At 36.8% G+C, this 27,143-nt stretch overlaps 1 protein-coding gene across 2 annotated transcripts in view; it reads left to right on the top strand.

The window, feature by feature from the left end:
• Positions 1–27,143, top strand: part of Tenm1 (teneurin transmembrane protein 1) — an 889,421-nt gene that overhangs the window by 487,764 nt on the left and 374,514 nt on the right. For both annotated transcript variants that reach the window (XM_029473263.2, XM_029473264.2), the window contains one exon: positions 10,807–11,047. In XM_029473263.2, the coding sequence (XP_029329123.1) occupies positions 10,807–11,047 (241 nt within the window). The remainder of the gene's footprint in view (positions 1–10,806; positions 11,048–27,143) is intronic.

The raw sequence follows: 27,143 nt of genomic DNA, 5'->3' as shown, positions 1-27,143 counted from the left end.
TTTTTGATAATTTGTATTAATGGTCACAAGTAATAATAGGACACTATTAAGGTTTTACTCCTCCTTTTAAAGACAGATATTTGTTCAATAATATATTACCCTTGAGTTTGTACTCTCTACATCTATAGGTCTTGACCTATAGGTGAGTTTTTATAACTAGGAGATCCTATTTTAGACTATGATCAAACATGCCAATATACATATTTAGCTAGATAAATGGAGCATACTTGGGCTCTGTGTTCTGTTTTCTGATGAGACAAGTTTCCATAATGTTGGCATAGATTTGAAGATCAAAGAGCTAAACAATAAGCTTGAGTGACATGACATCCTGAAAATCACAATCATGATTTATATTACAGTTTCCAAATACCAGTGAGGCTAAGAGTACACACAACATCAAACACATAATTTTATGTTATTGTATGCTGATGTAAAAACATATTAATGTGAGTGAGAGCTTGACTTTATAGAGTACAAGGGATGTAAAAGGGATCCATGTACACAACTGAATCCTGATTTGATTTCTGTCTTCACAATGAGTTTTTTTGACACTCAACAATAAACCAAAGCAAAAGCAAAGTTGAATCCAATCCAGGTTATCATCAGGACCATCCATGAACTTAAATCCCTGTGTGGTCTATGCAAATTTAGACATTCAGGAAAGAGCATGTATGCACTCAGCCACTGAGTTAAGATCCTAGAATTCTCTTTTAGAAACTACTTCACATAAGTAATATGTCTAATGTTATGTTCCTCTTAACATCTCACACACCATCAGCACAATGCTTCTCCCCCCTCCCTTGGATATTTTCTCAAATTATATTTAAATTAGCCTAAGTTAAAATTAACTTGTTCATGAGACTTGCTTGAATGAAACTTACCAATAACTACCATGAATTTTTTATTTCTAGGATAATGACTAGTATTGTTATCAGCATAATACATTCATAATGTTTTCAAAACACATTCTTACTTTTCCTTCTGTGTATATAATCTGATTTTCTTCCCCTTGAGATGAGCCATTTTTTCATTTGACCTATTGTCTAGTTTGAAAAACTTCTATTTATCTATGCATTCCATTAATCTCAATGGTAGGAGCTGTCCAATATAGTTTTCAATCCACATTGAATATTATAGTAGAATATTCTACTAATTTGCTCATTTTGATGAACGAACATTTTTCACTTGATCCAGTAAGGGAAGCATCTACATAAGTATGTTTCCTAACTGAGCTGTTTCCTTATTACTTCATTAGCTGTCTTTCAGTTAGTGAATTCTCCAAACAATGTATATATGGCTTGAAGATGCATGTAGAAATCTATTGCTACAAAAGGATTTATGTCAACATTTTTGGATTCTGGATGATATCCATCTAAGATATTGTATCTCTTTGAAGAACCAGTTAATTTGAAGGAGTATCTGTGGAGATTAGCAATAATGTAATTGAAGGGAAGAATCAGATATTGAAAGAAAAATAAAGCAAGTTAAAAATGCAGAGCTTACCACAAGCAATGCTTGTAAGATAGCTTTGTAATAGAGTTTCATAGATCCTCAAGTTGACATCTCAGAAAATATCTCAATATAATCTCTTATCAAAAATGTTGAAAGAGACAAATAAAATTTATGTTGAGAGAATTAATCAAATGACATTTCAGGTAAAAGATATTTTTCAGATATAAACTATGTCCACACATTGAGAAAACAGCTAGTAAAAAGGGAAAATGCAGGCAAGTAAGTTATTAGGCATCATAAAACACTCTGCACAAACACTTGCTATTTTTTGACAAAATGGTTGAATTAAAATCTTAAAGATTTAAATTTGTTCAAATGAATTCCTTTTGAAAATAAAAAAATAATACAAAGACAGGCTAGACAGGAGAATCATAATGATTATTCAAATCCAAATCAAAAGGGATGTATTCCCTGAGTTCACAATAGGAAATCAAGGGTGTCTGTGTGTGTGTGTCTGTGTATGTGTGTGTTTGTGTTTGTGTGGGGGGGTGAGAGAGAGAGAGAGAGTTAAGCAATGAGAAGAAAATCCTTTCAGAACTTATATATATTCATATAATTGTGCCATATGGTCCCATTTTACAAGATGGAAGCCTATTCACTGTTCCCCAAAATAATGTCATGCCAGAATTCCTTCACAAAACTCAACTTACTCCTTTCAACTGGTATTCTTTGTCCCTAAAATTGTGTTTAAGGTGGGACTGCAGAGTACAGCAATAGGTTTTCATTTAATATGTAGGAATTGATGGTTGGCAGTAGGATTTAGAACCAGAACGTTTTCTTTGGCTTTTGAGGACTTTGGGTAATGATAAAAATCCTCTCTAGGCTTCCCTGCTCTCTAGGTTTTGTTCATATTTCATAGACTCATCTTTTTATTTTTGTAGCTAATGTTGCTGTTTTTATTTCTGTTACTATTATTATAGGACGCTCTAATCAATTAATATATGATACCTTAGAACTTCTGACATTAAATACCAGGAAGGTAAGATGGAGAGGAGACATGCTGCCTGGATTCAGTTCCTTTTCACAGTGTTTATTTGACACTAAGGTGTTAAGCAAAATAAAACCAAAGTTCCTGATTTGTGCTTCAGTGTTCTAAATTCTGTTTTCACAAATAACACTGCAATAATTTTTATGCATTGCTTTCTGAGCAAATATAAGGTGACCATTTATAACAGTGCAATATAAATGAAGCCCTGAAAATGAAAACCGTAAAATTCTAGAATATCTGTTATTAATGTATTAAATGATACACTGACACTTAATTCAGGACTTTCCATTAGTAGCTTTTCAATAAATAATGATCTTTGGGCTGAAATAACTTACATACCTACATGTAACTTTAATTTCAGTGTAAAGTAAATATTAAACATCCATAGATGATTACTTTTTTATATTTTCTTTATGGTATACTTCACTAGCTAAAAGTGGAAGCCAAAGAATCAATGTTAGCATACTATAAAATATGCCAATTACCTATTTCTTGTTCTATGGTATATACTGGATGACAGTTTCCATTAAGGACATATGAGTACTTATTTTAATTTTATTATCATATATTAATATATAGTGATATTTGAAATTCCAAATTATACAATAAACCATGTTTGTTTGTTTGCTTTTTACAATTCTGCTTACATAAAGGATAATTTCTTAGTGTAACAAATGCTTTGGCTCTAATAAACATGCTTAAATAAATAGGAAAAGAGGTTTGAACCATGCCAAAAGAACTACAGGAAACTAAGAAGAGTGCTAAGAGTGGGAGGAAATAGGTTTCTTTAAGGAAAATCAAACCAATTGGCTATTTAATATTAAATGATCACCCCTGGAGACATACATTCAAATAACACTGTATAGACTGAGCAGATTATATTTAGTATGGATGTATGTGTGTGTATAGATACATAGATAGATAGATAGATAGATAGATAGATAGATAGATAGATAGATAGATAGATATGCAAGTAGCAACAATTAAAAGAAAGAAAGTGACATGAGTTTGAAAGAGAGCAAGAATAGGAAGTTTTGGTAAAATTGAATGAATGATATAATTAAAAACAATAGAAAAAATAAAAATATAGAACTGCCAATTTGGGGAAATGAGGAGCTCATCTGTTAAGACTTGTGGCTTCTACAGGCCACATCAGGCACGTTTCAAACACTTGTTAGCTCTAGCTCCAGGGATTTAACACTGCCTTCCCAGCGCGCGTGCACGCGCGCGCGCGCACACACACACACACACACACACATACACACGACTCAAATGTTTAAAATTGTCAAATTAGTCTAAAATACAAGCAAAGATTCACAGCAGTGAAAATTAGGTAATTTTACTACTACAGTAATTTAAGCAAAACAACATTTACTAGAGTTCTCTCCTTCTTCTTGCTGGTAAAGTCCTAGTTTACTCATCATAATCTGAATTGAAGAATTGATTGTCTTAGCAAACAAGCCACTTATAGGCAGAAACATTGACTATTATGCCTAAGGTTGGGTAATTTGACTAAGTAAAGGCATTCCAGTGCACATCTCAGCGAAGTCAGGAACAATTGGGCTCGAGGCATGCTGCTTTGTGGATTGTTTTTCTTGTAACGCCCATGAAATAACAAAAAAAAGGAAGTGAAGGAGACATAGAAACTTTCTGAAGGTTGATCTCTCGCTTCGAATGTAAGCATAAGAGAGTTACATGTAACATATGAGTTTCAGCCTAATCGTCTCAAATGGGAGATCCTTTCAGCATTGACCTTTACACCTAGTAGTTATGACAACACAACTAACAAAAATTAACTCTGAATACTACTTTACTTGATGGCTTAACAAGAGGATAATACAAAGTCTTCAAAGAGGTACATTTTGCCATCTCAGAGACACTGAATGGTGTCAGAGAGCTGTGGGAGCATGCCTAGTTCACTGATACAGTACCAAACTAAACTCATGTACAATTCAGAGCATTATAATTTATTGGTAGCCTAGCCCCAGAACTTCTGTGAGGCTTCTCCTCCAGTAATCCACCTTAATTGTGAATTCTCCATTTCTCTTCAGCTGCTCTTTCTATTGTTGCTTGGATCTGCCTCAGCAACATGGCCATACACATACATAAACATTTGCACTTTTTGAGATTATAACACGATTACATTTCTCCCTTCTCTTTTCTCTCTGAACCATCCTGTATACCCTATTGTTCAAATCCATGAACTCTTTTTACTTAGTTCTTATGTGCATCGTTATATTTGTTATGTTAAAGCCTCTTGAGCCTTTCCTCATCCATTTCAGCATCTCCTAGGCTATCTCTCTAATAGAATTCATTTTTCTCCTCAAACCACTTGATTGTTTAACAGGTGATTGTGTGTGTGTGTGTGTGTGTGTGTGTGTGTGTGTGTGTACAACCTATAGGTTACAATAGAGGCTGAGGAGATGGCTTGGCAGTTAAAATCAGTTGTTGGCTCTTGCAGAGGACCCAGGTTTCGTTGCCATCACCCACATATAACCATCTGTCACTCCAGTTCCAGAGGATCTAATACACTCTTCTTGCCCATGTGGGCAGCAGTTACATGGTGGCACTCAAACATACATTAAGAGAGAATACCCATATATACAATATAAAATTTATTAATCTTTTAAGAAAGAATTACAGTCACATTAATATTAAAGATGTTTTGGTTCATCCAGAGAAAGGATAAACTATACTTGTCCACTCTGTTTTCTTGCAAAAAACCAAAAATACCAAAAATTATTAATCATTTTATTGTTTAAATTTCAAATGTTATTCCCTTCACTGCCCCCTCCCCCCATGAACTTCCTACCTCATTCCCCTCCCCTTTGCCTCTATGAGGGTGCTCCTCCACCCAATCACCCAGCCCATCTCCCCTCTCCAGCACTCCCCTCCTCAAGCCTCCACAGGTCCAAGCACCTCCCCTCCCATTGATGCCAGATGAGGCAATCCTCTGCTACATATATAGTGGGAGCCATGGACAGGTTCATGTGTACTCTTTGGTTAGTGATTAATCCCTGGGAGCTCTGAAGAGTTCTAATTACTCAATGTTTGCAACCCTCTAACACCCATTTTCACAAACAGATTTCAAATATTTTTGAAAGTAAAATATCATACTTGGTTTGGCATTCATCTATTTGTTAATTACCAATATGTATAAAACTCTACTATCACTCTTACTAAGTCTCTTTCTTTAAATATATCATTGATAGTTTAGGGAGTATTATATTCTGTATTAGTTCTTCTGTTACCATGACAAAATATTGGACAGAAACAAATTAGAAAAGAATTGTTGTCTTACAGGTCCTGGGGGTACAGTTTAATATAACAAGGAAGGCATAGCAGTACAAGTAGAAGGTGACTGGGTACATTACTTCCAAGGTCAATAATTATAGAACTACTTCCAAGGTCAATAATTATAGAACAATGAATAATTTAGCTCAGTTCCATCTCTGCTTTTCATGAAGAAGAGGGTCTGAGCCTAGGAAATGGTACCTACTACAGCTAGAATGGTTCACCACTGTCCCGGTTAACTTAATATCTCTTCACAGATTTTCCACGTGCTTGTCTTTTCAATGATTCTAGCTCTTGTCAAGCTAAAAATTTACATTCACTATCACACTCTCCAACATAATTTTTAAAGAATTTCAACGTTGATTTCCATAGTATAATACATTTTAAAAAATGAATGCAATGCCTTTTAGCAGAACTCAATGTTAATGAAATATAAAAGGCAAGACATCTGAGAGAGGTATTGTAATTTCTGCTGAAAGTTTATACAACAGTAATCCGTATTAAGCATCATCTGCAAAATCAGTTGGAGAAGATGCATGCCAACTTCTTTCCTTATAGAGAAAAAGGAAGTACTCTTTAAAAGCATATACTTCTACCAACAACCCTGCCACATGTAAAATATCTTGGATCTACAGTTTAGAGTGATTTCCCCACTGAGAAATTATTTTACCCAGTTATTTTAGGACCTCACACCTGAAATTGGTTCATTTCCACATATATTATATGAATTAGACCTTGCCATTTGAAAACTTAATTTACTTTTAGAAAGCTTTAGAACTGTGTTTGAACATTGATATTTGTGTAACCCCCCATAGCTCCCAATTTTGCTTCTTTCACTTGGGCACTGGACTGTACGGTTGCCAAAAACATTTGGAAGTGCATGCATACGACTCCAAACCTGACAGAATTAGTGCTCTATAGCTCCTAACACTGAACACTAATGTATTTTTCATTACTGTTTAATGTTGGGAAATCCCATTTCATGGAGCCCAAGAATTAAATTGCTTTACTTGGAGGGAACAAGTGCATTCTCCATCTTTTTCCTGAGGTGATAAAAAGAAAAAGAAAAAGAAAAATGAGTATGAGACCATTTGTATTTCATAAGGGTTAAGGTCTGCATGTAAGAAATTAAGTATAACATTCCAAAACTGTGAAAGCATTTAAAGAAAATATTAGCATTATGAAAGACTCTGCATTTGAAATATGGGAATAAAAATAGATAGTAAAATTCATTGTTATATGCATATGAGTAAATATGCATATTTAATTATGCATGTATGCACATGTATCAATATACACATATATAATTATGATTACTGTACATAACAATTCTACCTGCAATAGAAGTATAATATATAGTAATGTATATATATATATATATGTGTATATATATATATATATATATACATAAAAGTAGATTATCTTGATTGATTTTTATTTTGTACAACACTACTGAATGGCAACTTTCTTTTGAATGACTTCCTTAAAGAAAGTATGGCATAGGATAGTAAATATCAAGTGTTTGTTTAGAGGTATTCTAAACTTGAACTCTGAAATAAAACTTCCTCTGGCTGTGAAAAACCACAATGGCTTCTCTTTCTCTACATCATTAAATGTTTCTTATACGTGATTTTGGATGCCAAATCTGTACTGTGACAGTATTCCTCTTGACACATTGTGAGAGAATTGCTTAAAATGCTTCCATTCGCATAGTATTGTTCTTCCCCAGGGTCCTAAGAAAAGACTTTCAATGAAGAAACATACCTGTCTATGAGCAATCAACTAGATATTCAGTAGATATGCATCAGGATGATAACCAAAGAAAACACTACAGGAAATTCTTTAGGGCCCATGAATGAATCAAAATCCTTTGGGACCTTGCTTTATACCAGTACTGTACTCCATGGTTTCTGACATAAAAGAGAATTTGAATATGACAATTCACTAAGAAATACATATTCTTAGAGAAAAGGCAAAACGTGTGTTCTATCAAATAAATACCATAGTATATCAACCTCAAAGGCTAAACTTTTATTAAGAACAGTAAATGTTAAAATTATAGAAAAGAGTCACCTTCATTTTCCAAATTAATGTAATAGAAAAAGTACTGAATAATGAATCACCACACAGGCGATTTTATAACAGTTTATTGTGATGGGCAGTGTCAATTTTCAACTTGATAGACACTAGACTCATCTTGGAGATAAGCCTCTGGTCTTGACTATGGGGAATAATTTTGGTTGCACGTTGATTGATGTGGGGAAAGTCGTCTTAATCCCCAAGGCACAGAACTGCAAACTGTATAAGATCAAGAAAGCAAGCTAAGCAATAGCTCACATTCAGTCATCTCTGTTTTCCAATTGTGGATGTGATATGATCAACTGCAACAAGCTTCTGCTCCCTTGACTTCCCCACTATAGTAGATTGTCCTTTGAACTGAGCCTTAGTGAGGGTTTCATTGCTGTGAGGGGACATTGTGACTATAGCAACTCTTATAAAGGAAAATATTTTACTGGGGCTGGCTTACAGTTTCAGAGGTTCGGTCCATTATCATTATGACAGGAACGATGACAACATACAGGCAGACACTGTGCTGAAGAAGGAACCCAGAGTTCTACATTTTGATTCAAAGACTGCAGAAGGAGACTGTGTTCCACACTGACTATAGCTTGAACATAGGAGACCTCAAAGACCACCCCGACAGTGACATACTTCCTCCAACAAGGCTGAACCTACTCCAACAAGGCCATATCTCCTAATAGTGCCACTCTCTATGGGCCAAGCATTCAAACTCATGAATCTTGGGTGAAGGCATTTCTATGAAAACCACTACAATTGTCAGTTAAAATAAAACATTTCTCCTTGAAGTTGCTTTTGTCAGAATATTTTTATCATATCAAAAGGAAAAGAAACTAAGGTAGTGCGTGACTGGGCATGTCATTTCAACTCTCCAGGGCCTTCCGTTCATCATCTGAAGGCAGACTACAGACTCTGTATTCTTCACATTCTTAACATCTTCTTCTACTACAGTCAGCATATAGTCATCAGCATACTATCTTCATCTCCATCTTTTAGCAGCCAAATTCATCAAAAGGATATTATATTAGATATAATAGACATATTGTAAGTGACAGGTTCAAGTTTAGGTATGAAAGAAACTGAACTCCAAGCCAAGTTTGAAATTCCTCCAAAGCCTGTGCTATTTTATAACATTTTGCCATCCACTACCTTTCATTCTGTGTTTTAGAAGTTATAGTAACTTAGGAAGTAAGCAGACACATAATCATAAATGAAACATTTAGAAAATGTACAAGATTTTATGTCTGTGAATCATAAGGAAAAAAAAAACTATATTAGCCATATCTGTACCATGGTACTGGTCAAAGAATCATATGTGAGTTCTATTCATGTTAAACTACTAATTTGATTTGGTTCCTAGACAACTTTCCCATCTGAAAAATGAGAGAATCTACTAGCATGTTATGCCTCCTTGAGTCCAAAAAAATGCAAATCATATTTCTGTCTATGTGATTATGAATAAGGATGCAAACATTTTAAAATATTAAAGAAATGTTAGGTACTAGTGATGACGTTTTGGGATTTATAGGTTTGGTGTTGAACAGAGAGTCCTAGGGTAGTTTAGGAATTTTACGGATTGCTTTAAGTATATAAAGATAACTGAACTCCTAGAGGAATCTATAAATAACATAATCTTCACTCTTTACCCTATCTGCCTTTTGTGCAATTCAGATTTTCATATGTTGAGTTTATTTAAAAGGGGAACCACGTGTACTAGAAAATTCAACCAAGAATTTGTCATACTTTTGCTCCTGGGATAGCATTTTTCTTTTTTTAATATGAAAAACCAAGCCAATGTCTTTAAAATTCATGTCTGAAGTGGAAGGATTGAAAGAAGTGATTTTTTTCCTCTGATCAGTCCCTGCAAAGTGGGCCTCAGAACACACCAGCTGAGCCCTCTGTTAGGCAGAGAAAGCCTCTGGCATTTTTCTGCTTTTCAATTCTGTCATTGGGGAGGTGGGACAAAGCTGTACCATCTACAAAGTTTATCCAGAACGTGCTGGTGTTACAAGCTATATTTGACATCTATTATGTTTCTCCTGTGGAAGAGGAAAAACTATCTGTTACAATAGTGATTTCTTTTCAAAGGGCTTTAATTGGGGTATTTCTCCTGGGCCAGATTCTAACTAACTTTCTTGATATGTGCCTGTCCAGACAGCAATGGAAAACGACCAAACAACAGCAACATCAGGAGTCTGAGGACTTCTTTCCCTATCTGCCCCCTCTGCAAACAAGCAGGAAAAAAAAATATCTTTCCATTGCTGCCTAGGGTATTCTAACATAGCAGAGCTCCTAAAAGGGTGTAGCAAAAGACAAGGTGTTCAGACTTCCCTTTGCATGGCCATGGAAATGTGTATAGCAACCAGAACAAAGTCCCCTTAGCCTACTTTTTACAAGGAGATGTTGGGTTTATGAAGAGATTAGTTCCACACAGTTGAGTTACACACTTGTGAAGTATTTTTCTGAAGTATGGATTTACTCCTGTGTAGGCAGGCTAACATCCTTTCCTGAGGTAAGTCAGAAGGTGGCCTTATATTTTTATTTGAAGTACAGAATGATTTCTCCTCACAACAAATTTGTGCCTCTCACTAGTATTTTCAGAAATGTGATTTTTTTTTTTTTGCAACGGATGGAAATCATGCCCCTTCCATTCTGTAGCCGTATATCTCCTTGATGACAAATTGTGTGAGGTGGCCTCATTACTTTTAGCTTCTATATTCCTGAAGAATTTACACATAAATGCAACCATGGATGTTTTACATTTCATATGCTTGCTGGATGTGCTTTTTTAAGTGACGTCTTTACAGATGAACTTCAAACTTTTCTCCCACCCCACAGGTTACATTATCTGAAAGCCCAGTAGGTCTGTCATGCTGTGTTCCCAAAGTAGGAGAGTAAGTTTTTATTTTCTGTTTTTCTTCTCTCAATTTTAGACATTCAAAGCAGCCCACACAACCAGTTCACCTTCAGACCCCTCCCACCACCGCCACCTCCTCCACATGCCTGCACCTGTGCCAGGAAACCACCTCCTACAGTGGACTCTCTACAAAGAAGATCAATGACTACCCGCAGCCAGCCCAGCCCAGCTGCTCCTGCTCCTCCAACCAGCACACAGGATTCAGTTCATCTGCATAACAGCTGGGTCTTGAACAGTAACATACCACTGGAGACCAGGTACTTAAGCTATTCTTCACCCTACTACATTTGAATATTGACAGATGATGACTCTCCTGATTGCAGAAACTCCTTTCACCATAGTTATCTGCAAAGAAACAAACATATACCATTACACACAGCCAGGTATATAAATAAAAGGGCAGATCCCTTTGTAGGCACACAAGGAATAATGTACTGGACACATTTTCACATAGATGTATGGATAAAGATGCATACATCATTTTCAGATACCCACCAAAACTAAAATGAAGCAATGATCTGAGCTGTCACTGTGACCTTAACATGAAAAATAACTGTGTTGTGTTTCAAAGATTTACAGAAAGAGAGAGAGAGAAAGAAAGAAAGAAAGAAAGAAAGAAAGAAAGAAAGAAAGAAAGAAAGAAAGAAAGAAAGAAAGAAAGACAGTTGGATAAATTGTAGTTACTGCCATATTATTTCTTATAAAAATCATTTGAAAAGAAAGTGCCTTCTAATAGTTTAGAAAGGGTAACTTGAAAATTGTATTCTAGTAGCATGACTCGTAGAAGGTAAATAAGGCACCATTTTTCTGTCATGTCACATATCTGAGTTTCTAAATTCACTCCCTAAATTTTATTGTGAGCAAAGTTCTACTCCTCTATAGCTCTCAGTCCTCTGAGCAGAAAGGCACTGTGGCACTAGGCAAATGGAAAGTCACTCGCCATTTCCCATTGTTCTTTCTTTAAAAATTTACCATTTTTAGAGAAGGCAATCTAGCTCAGCAATAGAGCACTTGCCAGTCATTCAGAAGTCCCTGACTTCAATCCTCATCATTGCATACCCAAATGCCACTTTCTATTACCATACAAAAGGATAACTCGTGAAGCATACTGTTCTGTTGTCAAATTCCAGGAGTTCCTGTTGACTTCTTTATGTCTTAATTATTTTCGAAAGACAATTTTATATAAACAACATTTATATCAGTCAATAAACAATGTCTGGCATGAACTTCTATCTTAATATCCTCTGGGAATCATAACAGAAAGGGAGTGACTAATAAACCCACATCATGAGGTTTTCCTCCAGAGTAGCATATTAAATTAGAGGGCATCAGCAAGTATCACTACGAACACACTGAAAGTGCTGTGGCCGCAATCCAGAAAACTGTATCATTTACCACATACTTGATTAAAACGGTTTTATAAACCACTCTTTTCTGCTACCTTCTGATAGAAAACACAGTGGTAGTAGTCAGCACCTATGGTGAAGACCACAGATTTTGAATACTAGTAATGATAAGGTTTGTGCATTTTTATTATTATTGAGAATTTCATACAGGTGCACGTGTTTTTCGATAAAATCTAACCTTTATTTTTTCCCCATTCCTTTCCTTATCCTACTCCTTGTTCATCTTCTTCTTATATTTTATTGTAATCAAAGGGAGAAAATGTATAAAGTGAGAGAAGCAAAGGTTAAAGGAACTATTCAGGGGCAGAAGAGATAGCTCAGCAGTTAAGAGAACTCTCTGTTCCTCCAGTAGACCTGGGTTTATTTCCCAGCTCCAAGGTCACTCACAGCTATGTACCTCTAGTCCCATGGGATCTGATACCATTTTCTGCCTGACTTGGGCTCCAGGCATGCACATGGTACACAGATGTATGTGTGAGGCAAAACACCTAAAGTAAACATATAAAATTAAAAATTTTGGATAACAATAGAAATCTTTATAGTTTTAAACAGACATATCTCCCTCATTCTCCTTTCGACTCTTCTGTGGGGCTTGCAATAGCTAAGGAAAGAGTGGGACAATATGATTAACTAGATGTTCTGTCAAGTAACACAGTTCCATCCTCAGGAAGACAAATAACAGGAAATCTGGAAGGAGGATGAGCAGGCTCAGGCAAATTAAGAAATAAAACTATTCTTATTTGAAATGTGCATCTAGGCATGTTTGTACAAATTGCACCCACGGACCTTCTGTATCTGTACAAGGAATGTATTAATTGGTCTCAGTTTCCTAAGATGTAGAGACAAACATAAGTTTCCATGTGATACTGAGAAGAGAGCCTTTTTAGTCCATTTGGAAATATATTCAGCATCAGAAAAATAAGTTAAAAATACTTGGAAGCCTTACTAGCCTGATTAATTAAAGCTTTCCAATTTTATCCTTGAAAAATATTCATTTCATGCTTAGTCAATAAAGGGTAAGAGTGAGCGCACAGTAACTTATGCACAAGCTGGATAATAGGACCCTTTAGAGCTTTAGCTTCCTCATTTGTAACAAAATAAATAGAAAATTGCCCTAGGAACAAGCACTTAGTCCCTGGCTCCCATCACTAGCACACCCCCAAAATTGCCTACCATGATCATGTAATAAAAAGAACAAACTACTCCAATATAGAGGATGTCATAAATTGTAAAACACTGTACATTTGAAAGGTGACATTATTATCCCTACTAAGTAGTTGCCTGCCTCTATTTGTGTATCTCTATTAAAAGAACTGACTAATAACTGAAATATTCCCCTCTATCTCGGACAACTACTCAAAGATTCCTTTTAAACCAAACTTGACCGTTTTTTAATTAGCTATTTTGTTTATTTACATTTCAAATGTTATTCCCTTTCCCAGTTTCTCCACCCCACCTGGAAACCCCTATCCCATCCCTCCTCCTCCTGCTTCTATGAGGGTGTGTCCCCACCCACCCATTCCCTCCTCCCTGCCCTGGCATTCCCCTACACTGGGACATCAAACAACCTCAGGCCCAAGGGCCTCTCCTCCCACTGACGTCCAATTAAGTCATCCCCTGCTACATATGCAGCCAGCGCCATGGATCGCTCCATGTGAACTCTCTGGTTGGTTTTCCAGTCCCTGGGAGCTCAGGGAATTCTGGTCTGTTGACACTGTTGCTCCCCTCATGGAGCTGCAAACCCCTTCAGCTCCTTCAGTCCTTTCTCTAACTCCTCCATCGGGGACCCCATGCTCAATCCAATGGCTGGCTGCGAGCATACGATGAGTTGGTTTGTTATACGCGTTTAAAGCTAAATTGTCTCCCAGTTACTTAAAGTAATTGTCTCCCAATTACTTCATAAGTTCCTCATATTTCTGGGTTCCAACTTCCTCTTTAAAGCACACTCACTTTTCACAAAATGCTCTCAGATTCTAAATCTAAGCTCAATGCATCCTGAGGCTTAGTTTCTCTGACTTCACAGATCAAAGGTCATTCAAGTTTCCCTGAAAAACACACATCTTCAATTGGATATTAGTCCCTGGAAACTCAGAAAACACTGGTCAACACCCAAAGAAAAGGCAACGTTTGTAGACACATATTGCTGCTTTCCTCACCTAGTAGCTTTTTCTTGCTGTTGGCTCTATTTCTTTTGTCTACCGCAGTGTCTGCTTTGACCCCTGCAATACAGGACTGCTTATGTACCACTTAATACCGCTCACCACATTTCTTCAACTTCCTGTGTCATTGCTAACTGTTTCATTTCATTGTGATACTAGGTTCCAAAGTCTTTAAACGGGAATTTGATTAGCCCAGGTCATCTCTTATGTATCCTGATTTAAGCATTTTAGTAAACCTTGTCAGTTAGTCTCTCACCCCACTGAGACTAGGGCCAAGCAGAAAGCCATGTGGTTAAAGGGAGTAATAACATACTGAACATCAACCAGGCATTTGACAAGCACTCTCAAGATATTCCTAAGATTGCTGGTTGGAAAAGAGCTGGGAGCATAACAGATTCCATTTAAATATGATTCTTAGTAGTTGCCTTAACTCATGTATCCAGGGCTCTATGCTATGGCCATATATATATGCAAGATGATGAGATAATCATCCTTATTTTCATGTAAGTCACTGACAAAAATGTATATAAGACCAGTATATTGCTAGAGCTCTCCAGAATGCAATGGGAAACGCTTCTGCACTGCTGTCTTTGCAGTCAGGTATCATACTACTACTAACATACAACTCACAGTTCTGCCTCTTATTCAGAATTATAGAATATTAATATATTTAGAATAGTCAAATGCCCTTGTGTATGTAGAACTCTGTGATCAGGCACATATACACATATGTGTGTGTGTGTGTGTGTGTGTGTGTGTGTGTGTGTGTGTGTAAGGAAGAGAGAGCCAGAGAGCCAGAGAGAGAGCCAGAGAGAGATATGAAACTCAAGCATCATTGTTCAGATACCATCTCTCTTGTTTGATGAAACAAGGTTTTGCATTGGTCTGAGGTTTGCAAACTTACCTAGTCTGCTGGCCAGTATACTTCGATCACCTGCCTCTCTGCCTCCCCAGAACTGGGTAACAAGTGCACTCCAAGTTAATTGGCTTCCATTTTATTTATCCATTTTTGTTAATTTTCATGTAATATATTTTTATCATGTTCTTCCCCCTCCCCTAATTCCTCCCATATCCTCCCCTTATCCAACTCATGATCATTCTTATAAAATGAAAAAACAAAGCAAAGATGACATAAACAATCAAACAAAACAACAACACACACACTCTCTCTTTATTAACTTAGCCTCAAATGTTTTTAATGAATGCACAGTTTGTACTTTAATGTATATTTACTGATGCTTGTTTGCCATAGTAAGTGTTTAGGTTCTTTTTGCAAAGAATGTTAGTAGTCAAAAAAGGATTCCCTAATCATTCATTCCAATAGAAGTTGCAAAAAACAAAAACAAAAACAAAAAACAAAAAAATTGCTATAATCCTTAGTGTTTTCTCAAGGTGTGGGCTCATTTTGGATGTGAATGTTATTGGTATTATTTTCATTATACATTCTATACCTTTGTATCTCTGGTCCACATGCCCTTATTTCGGTACATACCCTTCTGATATTGAAGTTAAATGGAGACGATATAGTTGAGACACACAGATTTCTATCATTAACAAACTTTCTGATTTCCATTTTAAAGAGCCTCAGGATATGAAACCATACCTACTGTACTTAAAAAAATAGAACACTTTTCCTACAGTCTAGGATTTTAGCTTCATACTCTATTCATTAAGCCCAAGATAAAATAATTTCTTTCTCAAAAGCTTTAACCTACATATTCCTCTATATTTTAGCTACTTATCTACATTTCATTTATACTAGCTTCTAGGGTGTACAGTCAAGTTGAGACTTTGCTATATATTTGAGTTTAGGTAAATACTATATCACTATGGACCTATAATCATTTTCTGTTCACTATATATTTCTCTTCTGGCATTTCTCTGCCTGTGTTGTAAGTTAACAGATATTCTTACTTATCTGGACAAATATCTCATAGATTTCTGATCTGCTATTTATAAGGCAATGTGTCTTTGTATGTGTTCTTCAAATCACCATGTTCTAGTTTTCTCATCTCTACAATAAAGATGATAGTAAAACCTATTCCATGAGGTCTATATGAGTATTTTAAGAATTAAATAAATTAAATTTGCAGTGTTCTTAGAGCAGCCATGAACCCAGGAAGCACTTGATAAATAGTAATAATAATACCAATAATACAAGGACAAGTTGTCCTTCTTATTCCCTTTCAATTTATTTCTTCATCCAATTAAAAGTGTTTCTCTCTTTATGCTCATGCTTGCCCCAAAGTAAAAACATACTTACTGTACTGCCTTTCTTGGCATCCTTTTACATAAAATATTCACTTTAATCACCTTATTCCAGTCTTTAGAGCCATAGTGCCTTTTTTGTATTTTTTTATATATATTTTTATTACATATTTTCCTCAATTACATTTCCAATACTATCCCAAAAGTCCCCCATAGCGCCCCCCACTTCCCTACCCACCCATTCCCATTCTTTTGGCCCTGGCATTCCCCTATATTGGGGCATATAAAGTTTGCAAGTCCAATGGGCCTCTCTTTCCATTGATGGCCGACTAGGCCATCTTTCGATACATATGCAGCTAGAGACAAGAGCTCCAGGGTTCTGGTTAGTACATCATGTTGTTCCAACAATAGGGTTGCAGATCCCTTTAGCTCCTTGGGTACTTTCTCTAGCTTCTCCATTGGGAGCCCTGTGATACATCCAATAGCTGACTGTGAACATCCACTCCTGTGTTTGCTAGGCCCCGGCATCGTCTCACAAGAGACAGCTATATTTGGGTCCTTTCAGCAAAATCTTGCTAGTGTATGCAATGGTGTCAGCGTTTAGAAGCTGATTATGGGACGGATCCCTGGATACAGCAGTCTCTAAATGGTCCATCCTTTCATCACAGCTACCAACTTTGTCTCTGTAACTCCTTCCCTGGGTGTTTTGTTCCCAATTCTAAGAAGGTGCACAGTGTCCACACTTTGGTCTTCATTCTTCTTGAGTTTCATGCGTTTAGCAAATTGTATCTTATATCTTGGGTATCCTAAGTTTTGGGCTAATATCCACTTATCAATGAATACATATTGTGTGAGTACTTTTGTGATTATGTTACTTCACTCAAGATGATGCCCTCCAGGTCCATCCATTTGGCTAGGAATTTCATAAATTCATTCTTTTTAATAGCTGAGTAGTACTCCATTGTGTAAATGTACCATAATTTCTGTATCCATTCCTCTGTTGAGGGACATCTGGGTTCTTTCCAGCTTCTGGCTATTATAAATAGGGCTGCTATGAACATAGTGGAGCATGTGTCCTTTTTACCGGTTGGGACATCTTCTGGATATATGCCCAGGAGAGGTATTGCTGGATCCTCCGGTAGTACTATGTCCAATTTTCTGAGGAACCGCCAGACTGATTTCCAGAGTGGTTGTACAAGCTTGCAATCCCACCAACAATGGAGGAGTGTTCCTCTTTCTCCACATCCTCGCCAGCATCTGCTGTCACCTGAATTTTTGATCTTAGCCATTCTGACTGGTGTGAGGTGGAATCTCAGGGTTGTTTTGATTTGCATTTCCCTGATGATTAAGGATGTTGAACATTTTTTCAGGTGCTTCTCTGCCATTCGGTATTCCTCAGGTGAGAATTCTTTGTTCAGTTCTGAGCCCCATTTTTTAATGGGGTTATTTGACTTTCTGGAGTCCACCTTCTTGAGTTCTTTATATATATTGGATATTAGTCCCTTATCTGATTTAGGATAGGTGAAGATCCTTTCCCAATCTGTTGGTGGTTTTTTTGTCTTATTGATGGTGTCTTTAGCCTTGCAGAAGCTTTGTAGTTTCATGAGGTCCCACTTGTCAATTCTCGATCTTACACCACAAGCCATTACTGTTCTATTCAGGAATTTTTCCCCTGTGCCCATATCTTCAAGGCTTTTCCCCACTTTCTCCTCTATAAGTTTCAGTGTCTCTGGTTTTATGTAAAGTTCCTTGATCCACTTAGACTTGACCTTAGTACAAGGAGATAGGAATGGATCGATTCGCATTCTTCTACATGTTAACAACCAGTTGTGCCAGCACCATTTGTTGAAAATGCTGTCTTTCTTCCACTGGATGTTTTTAGCTCCCTTGTCGAAGATCAAGTGACCATAGGTGTGTGGGTTCATTTCTGGGTCTTCAATTCTATTCCATTGGTCTATTTGTCTGTCACTATACCAGTACCATGCAGTTTTTATCACAATTGTTCTGTAGTAGAGCTTTAGGTCTGGCATGGTGATTCCACCAGAGGTTCTTTTGTCCTTGAGAAGAGTTTTTGCTATCCTAGGTTTTTTGTTATTCCAGATGAATTTGCAGATTGCACTTTCTAATTCGTTGAAGAATTGATTTGGAATTTTGATGGGGATTGCATTGAATCTGTAGATTGCTTTTGGCAAGATAGCCATTTTTACAATGTTGATCCTGCCAATCCATGAGCATGGGAGATCTTTCCATCTTCTGAGATCTTCTAGAATTTCTTTCTTCAGAGACTTGAAGTTTTTATTATACAGATCTTTCACTTCCTTAGTTAGAGTCACGCCAAGATATTTTATATTATTTGTGACTATTGAGAAGGGTGTTGTTTCCCTAATTTCTTTCTCAGCCTGTTTATTCTTTGTGTAGAGAAAGGCCATTGATTTGTTTGAGTTAATTTTATATCCAGCTACTTCACCGAAGCTGTTTATCAGGCTTAGGAGTTCTCTGGTGGAATTTTTAGGGTCACTTATATATACTATCATATCATCTGCAAAAAGTGATATTTTGACTTCATCTTTTCCAATTTGTATCCCTTTGATCTCCTTTTGTTGTCGAATTGCTCTGGCTAGGACTTCAAGTACAATGTTGAATAGGTATGGAGAAAGTGGACAGCCTTGTCTAGTCCCTGATTTTAGAGGGATTGCTTCAAGCTTCTGACCATTTACTTTGATGTTGGCTACTGGTTTGCTGTAGATTGCTTTTATCATGTTTAGGTATGGGCCTTGAATTCCTGATCTTTCCAAGACTTTTATCATGAATGGGTGTTGGATCTTGTCAAATGCTTTTTCCGCATCTAAGGAGATGACCATGTGGTTTTTGTCTTTGAGTTTGTTTATATACTGGATTACGTTGATGGATTTCCGTATATTGAACCATCCCTGCATCCCTGGGATGAAACCTACTTGGTCAGGATGGATGATTGTTTTGATGTGTTCTTGGATTCGGTTAGCAAGAACTTTATTGAGGATTTTTGCATCAATATTCATAAGGGATATTGGTCTGAAGTTTTCTATCTTTGTTGGGTCTTTTTGTGGTTTAGGTATCAGAGTAATTGTGGCTTCATAGAATGAGTTGGGTAGAGTACCTTCTGTTTCTATTTTGTGGAATAGTTTGTGAAGAACTGGGATTAGATCTTCTTTGAAGGTCTGATAGAACTCTGCACTAAACCCATCTGGTCCTGGGCTTTTTTTAGTTGGGAGACTATTAATGACTGCTTCTATTTCTTTGGGGGATATAGGGCTGTTTAGATCATTAACCTGATCTTGATTCAACTTTGGTACCTGGTATCTGTCTAGGAACTTCTCCATTTCATCCAGGTTCTCCAGTTTTGTTGAGTATAGCCTTTGGTAGAAGGATCTGATGGTGTTTTGGATGTCTTCAGGATCTGTTGTTATGTCTCCTTTTTCATTTCTGATTTTGTTAATTAGGATGCTTTCCCTGTGCCCTCTAGTGAGTCTGGCTAAGGGTTTATCTATCTTGTTGATTTTCTCAAAGAACCAGCTCCTTGATTGGTTGATTCTTTGAATAGTTTTTCTTGTTTCTACTTGGTTGATTTCACCCCTGAGTTTGATTATTTCCTGCAGTCTACTCCTCTTGGGTGAATTTGCTTCCTTTTGTTCTAGTGCTTTTAGGTGTGTTGTCAAGCTGCTAATGTGTGCTCTCTCTAGTTTCCTTTTGGAAGCACTCAGAGCTATGAGTTTTCCTCTTAGAAATGCTTTCATTGTGTCCCATAAGTTTGGGTATGTTGTGGCTTCATTTTCATTGAACTCTAAAAAGTCCTTAATTTCTTTCTTTATTCCTTCCTTGACCAAGGTATCATTGAGAAGAGTGTTGTTCAGTTTCCACGTGAAGGTTGGCTTTCTATTATTTATTTTGTTATTGAAGATCAGCTTTAGGCCATGGTGATCTGATAGGATGCATGGGACAATTTCAATATTTTTATATCTGTTGAGGCCTGCTTTGTGACCAATTATGTGGTCAATTTTGGAGAAGGTACCATGAGGTGCTGAGAAGAAGGTATATCCTTTTGTTTTAGGATAGAATGTTCTGTAGATTCTGCCAGATCCATTTGATTCATAATTTCTCTTAGTTTCACTGTGTCCCTGTTTAGTTTCTGTTTCCATGATCTGTCCATTGGTGAAAGTGGTGTGTTGAAGTCTCCCACTATTATTGTATGAGGTGCAATGTGTGCTTTGAGATTTACTAAAGTTTCTTTAATGAATGTGGCTGCCTTTGTATTTGGAGCATAGATATTCAGGATTGATAGTTCCTCTTGGAGGATTTTACCTTTGATGAGTATGAAGTGTCCCTCCCTGTCTTTTTTAATGACTTTGGGTTGGAAGTCAATCTTATCAGATATTAGAATGGCTACTCCAGCTTGTTTCTTCATGCCATTTGCTTGGAAAATTGTTTTCCAGCCTTTCATTCTGAGGTAGTGTCTATCCTTTTCTCTGAGATGAGTTTCCTGTAAGCAGCAAAATGTTGGGTCTTGTTTGTGTAGCCAGTTTGTTAGTCTATGTCTTTTTATCGGGGAGTTGAGTCCATTGATATTAAGAGATATTAAGGAAAAGTAATTGTTGTTTCCTGTTATTTTTGTTGTTAAAGTTGGCATTTTGTTCTTGTGGCTGTCTTCTTTTAGGTTTGTTGAGGGATTACCTTCTTGTTGTTTCTAGGGCGTGGTTCCTGTCCTTGTATTGGTTTTTTTCTGTTATTATCCTTTGAAGGGCTGGATTCGTGGAGAGATAATGTGTGAATTTGGTTTTGTCGTGGAATACTTTGGTTTCTCCATCTATGTTAATTGAGAGTTTGGCTGGGTATAGTAGCCTGGGCTGGAATTTGTGTTCTTTTAGTGTCTGTATAACATCCGTCCAGGATCTTCTGGCTTTCATAGTCTCTGGTGAAAAATCTGGTGTAATTCTGATAGGCTTGCCTTTATATGTTACTTGGCCTTTTTCTCTTACTGCTTTTAGTATTCTATCTTTATTTAGAGCATTTGTTGCTCTGATTATTATGTGTCGGGAGGTATTTCTTTTCTGGTCCAGTCTATTTGGAGTTCTGTAGGCTTCTTGTATGTTCATGGGCATCTCTTTCTTTAGATTTGGGAAGTTTTCTTCTATAATTTTGTTGAAGATGTTTGCTGGTCCTTTGAGTTGAAAATCTTCATTCTCATCCACTCCTATTATCCGTAGGTTTGGTCTTCTCATTGCGTCCTGTATTTCTTGGATGTTTTGAGTTAGGATCTTTTTGCATTTTACATTTTCCTTGATTGTTGTACCGATGTTCTCTATGGAATCTTCTGCACCTGAGATTCTCTCTTCCATCTCTTGTATTCTGTTGCTGATGCTCGTATCTATGGTTCCAGATTTCTTTCCTAGGGTTTCTATCTCCAGTGTTGCCTCATTTTGGGTTTTCTTTATTGTGTCTACTTCCCTTTTTAGGTCTAGTATGGTTTTGTTCATTTCCATCATCTGATTGGATGTGTTTTCCTGTTTTTCTGTAAGGACTTCTACCTGTTTGATTATGTTATCATGTTTTTCTTTAAGGATTTGTAACTCTTTAGCAGTGTTCTCCTGCAATTCTTTAAGGGATTTTTGTGCTTTCTCTTTATTGTCTTCTGCCTGTTTAGCAGTGTTCTCCTGCCTTTCTTTAAGTGTGTTATTAAAGTCCTTCTTGAAGTTCTCTATCATCATCAGGAGATATGCTTTTAAATCCGTGTCTAGCTTTTCCGGTGTGTTGGGGTGCCCTGGACTGGGCGAAGTGGGGGTGCTGGGTTCTGATGATGGTGAGTGGTCTTGGTTTCTGTTAGTAAGATTATTACGTTTACCTTTCGCCATCTGGTAATCTCTGGGGTTAGTTGTTATCGTTGTCACTGTTTAAAGATTGGAGCAGAAGCTGTGTTCCACTCACCAGCAGTCTCTAAATCCTGCGGCGGGGGTCGTGGGTAGCTGACGGTACCCCGGTGCTGGTCCAGCCGGAAGAGGCCTGTGGTCCTACACAGGCCGTTTTTCTGCTTCCCTAACTAATGCAGTCTCTGGTCCCGCGTGCAATTGGATTGGAGCAGAAGCTGTGTTCCACTCTCCAGAAGTCTTAAGATCCTGTGGTGGGTGTTGTGGGTAGCTGGTGAGTGTCAGCCGACCCTGCGCCCCAGCTGCCCCGGTGCTTTTCTGACCGGAAGAGGGTTGTGGCCCTATGTAGGCCGGATTTCTCTCTCCCCAACCAGAGCAGTCTCAGGTCCCGCGTGATTGGACTGGAGCAGAAGCTGTGTTCCACTCACCAGCAGTCCCAAAATCCTGCGGCGGGGGTCGTGGGTAGCTGGCGGGTGTCAGGCAACCCTGCGCTCCAGCTACCCCAGCGCTGATCCGGCCGGATGAGGCCTGTGGCCCTACTCAGGCCGGTTTCTGCTTCCCTAACTAATGCAGTCTCAGGTCCCGCGCAATTGGATTCTTTTTTGTATTTTTATGACAAAAACATGCACAGTTTAGTGAGACTGCCTTGTAATCAACGTCCAGAACAGCTTTAGGTTGCTACCTGTTTGCCATCAATCAGAGAAACAATGCCCTAACAACCCACTACATTCCAATTTTTACCCTGCCATGAACCTTTCCTTCCTTAGCTATCAGCCTTTTTACCTCCTCTTTTATCTCTTCTCTCAACAGTGCCAGTACCAATACATTTTGGATGACCTATCTTTTTCAACCAAAGAGTGGGCACCTTACCAAATCAGAGAGAGTTAATGATGTACTTAGGCATATAGACTCCAGCATCCCTAGACTAAGGCACTTAACATTGTCATGGCTGACATTGTCATAGCTGCCACGAGCCTCAGTTCCTCTAAGTGTTATATGTAGAAAATTATAGGCCTTACATTGTGAGTTTGTCTCAAGAGTTGAATGAAAAAAATATTTGTAAAATATCAGTTCAAAGTCAAGAACATGTAAAGTATGAACAAAATATTATCATTTCCAATTTGGTTTAAGATCCTGGCAGGAACCAGATGATAAGGAGAAAAATTCAGAGTCACTACAGTTCAAAGAGCCACATTAGCTTCAATCTGTTCTAAAAAAAAAAAAAAAAAAAAATTAACTATTCTTACATACCTCTTAGTCTATGTCTTACTGAGCATGTCTTGCAGAATGAGACATTCACTGAACACTTACTGATACTGGTTCTCTGTGGCCCCTTCAAAGATCTCTGTACTCCAGAACCTTAATTCCATCTGTCCTCTGTCACCCTAACCTCCATCTTGAAGCTATTATATAGCTTTGACCCTTTGCCATTCTAATAAAAGCTGTCAAGAGTAGATCATAGAAGCCACTAAATCTAGTGATGAATTTCACTTCCATAATGTGGCCATGGGACATTTGTGGAGTTCTAAACCTCAGTTTTCTCATCTTAAAAATGGGCTCCTCCTCACTCATATCACTCACTGACATCCAATCAACTGTGACAAGGTTTACTTTAGAACTTATATAGGATTTATACACACCTTTTAGTTTTCTCTAGATTTTTAGAATCTCATGTTTGTTTTGGCTTGGTTTTGCTTTCCTGTCTGAATGTCCCTCAATTCCATCCACACATCTTTGAGTTTATGTTGCCAGGCACACTTTAAGATCTGGTTAAGTGGTACTTCTTTCTGTGGTAGCATCTAAAAGCTAACCTACAGTCTGCAAAACCAGAGCATGACCTTCAGCTTCTCAAACATTTCATGCAGCTTCTCCTTTAAGGACAATTTTCACTATTATTGTCTCCCTTAACTATGCTCTTTTGTGTCCCTCAAGTCAATTTCCTAATTCAGTTTATAGCTCTCATTCATCAGAATATTTAGTCAAGTGCTAGTTCAAGACCATGGAAGTTGGTTTGTCATGCTCCTGAAAAGGTAATTTATTTATTTTGAATGACAACTATAGACCTGAACCTTGGTCTTCCACCAAAATAATTCCTACTTAAAACTTTTGCTGTTAAGTTTTCAATGCTAGGGAGAACATGAGTTTAAGAAAATAATAGCCACATCAACTAATAAAGGCAAACCAGAATGATGTGAAGGAGTTATGCCTGCCCACAGGAGTTGGGGAAAGGTCTATTTATTTTTAGCATATTCTGACAGATGACTATACCTTGGTATGACACTAATTGCCTTTATTGGCTTTAGGCCCATATATATGTACAGGATTATTTTTTTAAGAAGAACAAAAACAATCAGTGAATAAGACAGTGACTGGCAAAGACTAAAGAAAGAAATTAAATCCATATAACTAATGCTTGTTATCATACTTCTAGACCTAGTGTATGTCTTTGGGAAAAGTAACATTGGGAAGAAATATTAACTGTAATGACAGTATTATAAATATCTTTGAAATAATACCTTTTACATATTAACCCATAAATATAAGCTATCTAGTGATAATTTTATTTCTGTATTATAAAGTAGTACTAAAATGTACCTAAGATTTATAAGTAGCTTTTTCCTTAGGATATTTGCAATAGAAAAATAGATTTACAGACATAATTTTTCCTCCAATAATGACTAAAGTAAAAAAAAGCTTGGATGTACACATTCAGTGCTTAAATTTGACAATTCCTCATGTTCTAATCCTTTAACAGCACCGGGGTTAGCCAAATCTATCTTCAGCCACAGATTTAAAGATTCATTTTAAGACAGGAAAATACTTCTGAGAACTAATCTATGGCCTATAAATCCTGTTAATACACATGAACAGGAATCAACCAACCTTTTCAGACTATAGCAAATGATAAATGTGGAATATTTTAAATTTAAATAAAGATAACTCTGCATTCTCAATACATTCTTTAGATATTGGAGATGGAGTTTTAGTAATAAAGAACAATACATTGGACACCATTGTCACAACAGTCTGCCATCACTTTGGTGATGGTACTTTTAATCATGCTTTTTAATAAAATATTCTCAGGTTCATCTCAAAATAAAACCATAAGTAAACATAATTTGTTATATTTTATAAGGAAAGGGAATTTCTTCCAAGATGAGAAGAAATCTAATTTTATATGGAGATTTATCTAGTAATCGAAATGTAAATGTAAACAGGTGTTTTTAGGAATTTAAAGAGATGAACTGCTTGATGGAATATATGAGCAAAACAGCCAAAAATTAAAATGTAGACAAATCAATCTCTCTGACTTTTTTCCTTCCCTCACTGTATATCTACACAGTTCCCTACTGAACTCAATATTTAACACAAAAATGCCTGATTTTCAGCAAGAGAGAAACCTCTTTTAATAATTATCCCACCCCAATGATATTTGATTAATCATAATCAATATGTTCATTGTCATGTCAAGTTAATGAACACTTTTGTCATATATTTTTCTGAAAGCATGGAATATATTTGACATGCTAGAAACACATTTCCTTTTTCTTTTTTTCTACAGAAGTCTGTGTGTGTGTGTGTGTGTGTGTGTGTGGTGAGTGCATACACATAAATGTATGTGTTTGTTTCTGTGTATGTATCAAGGAGACTCTACTGAACATCACCCATTGGGAGAAACCAGCTGTTTCTTTATTAATCCACAACAGAAAAATGTTTGTGCTCTAAAAGCAGCAGATAAAATTGGGTTAAGTATTCAGATCTTTGAAGCATCTCTGCAAGATCTGTGAAAGCTTGATACTGAGCATTTCATTTAAGAACTTGAAAGCTCAAGAAAAAATTGCCCCCTTTGGCAAACAGATAAGCAAATAAGCAGTAACATCTGCTTCTCCATTCTATTAAAAAACAAAACAAAACAAAAAACCCTCAGCTTCAGTGTGAGGGTATAAGACTGTGCATAATGAAAGACTTTAAATGGAAAAACTGTTCATTATAAATGCAATGATGGATTAAATGCAATGTAGATACCTTTTAACAAATTCATCAGGTTATTATCGTTTCTCTACCATGTTCCAGTCCTGTTCTTGTTGCTCGGAATACAACATAGTACACAATGAAAGAAAACCCTACCTTCAAAGATCTTATATTCTTGTTGGGAGTATAGTCTTTTCTCTTAGAAAAGTGAATAATTTGTACCAGACTTGTAGACTAACTAGATGTGGTCTGGAAGAAGAATGATACAACTCAAAGAAATATTTTAACTTTCCCCTTTACTTGCTTTCACATTTGTTTTAATTAAAACTGTGTTAATGAAATCTCTTAAACTGGGTAATTTGTGAACAGCAGAAATGCATTACTCATAACTATGGAGCTTTGGAGATCTATGATCAAGGCAAAAAGGAGTGGTGTCTGGTGAGGATCTGTCTTTCATAGATGGCATATGTTGCTATGTCCTTCTCTAGGGGTAGTTGTTCACTTGACTCTTTTATGCATGGACATTAGTATTATTCATGACCTAACAATTTCCCAAATATCCTGACTCACTAGACATTAGAATTCAACATACAAATTAAAGAAGACTAACACATTTAGGCTATACCAAATTCCTACCCCAGCTTTTGTACGAAAGTGTCTTATCTGTGTTTTTATAGCATGCTGTGGAGTAGTGACACATACCATTAATTC

Source organism: Mus caroli, unplaced genomic scaffold (genome assembly GCF_978045245.1).
Source record: "Mus caroli unplaced genomic scaffold, Mus_caroli_1 scaffold_5, whole genome shotgun sequence".
Lineage (NCBI taxonomy): Eukaryota > Metazoa > Chordata > Mammalia > Rodentia > Muridae > Mus > Mus caroli.
Note: the sequence above shows the minus strand (reverse complement) of the source record. Positions and strands in the feature narration are given on the sequence as shown.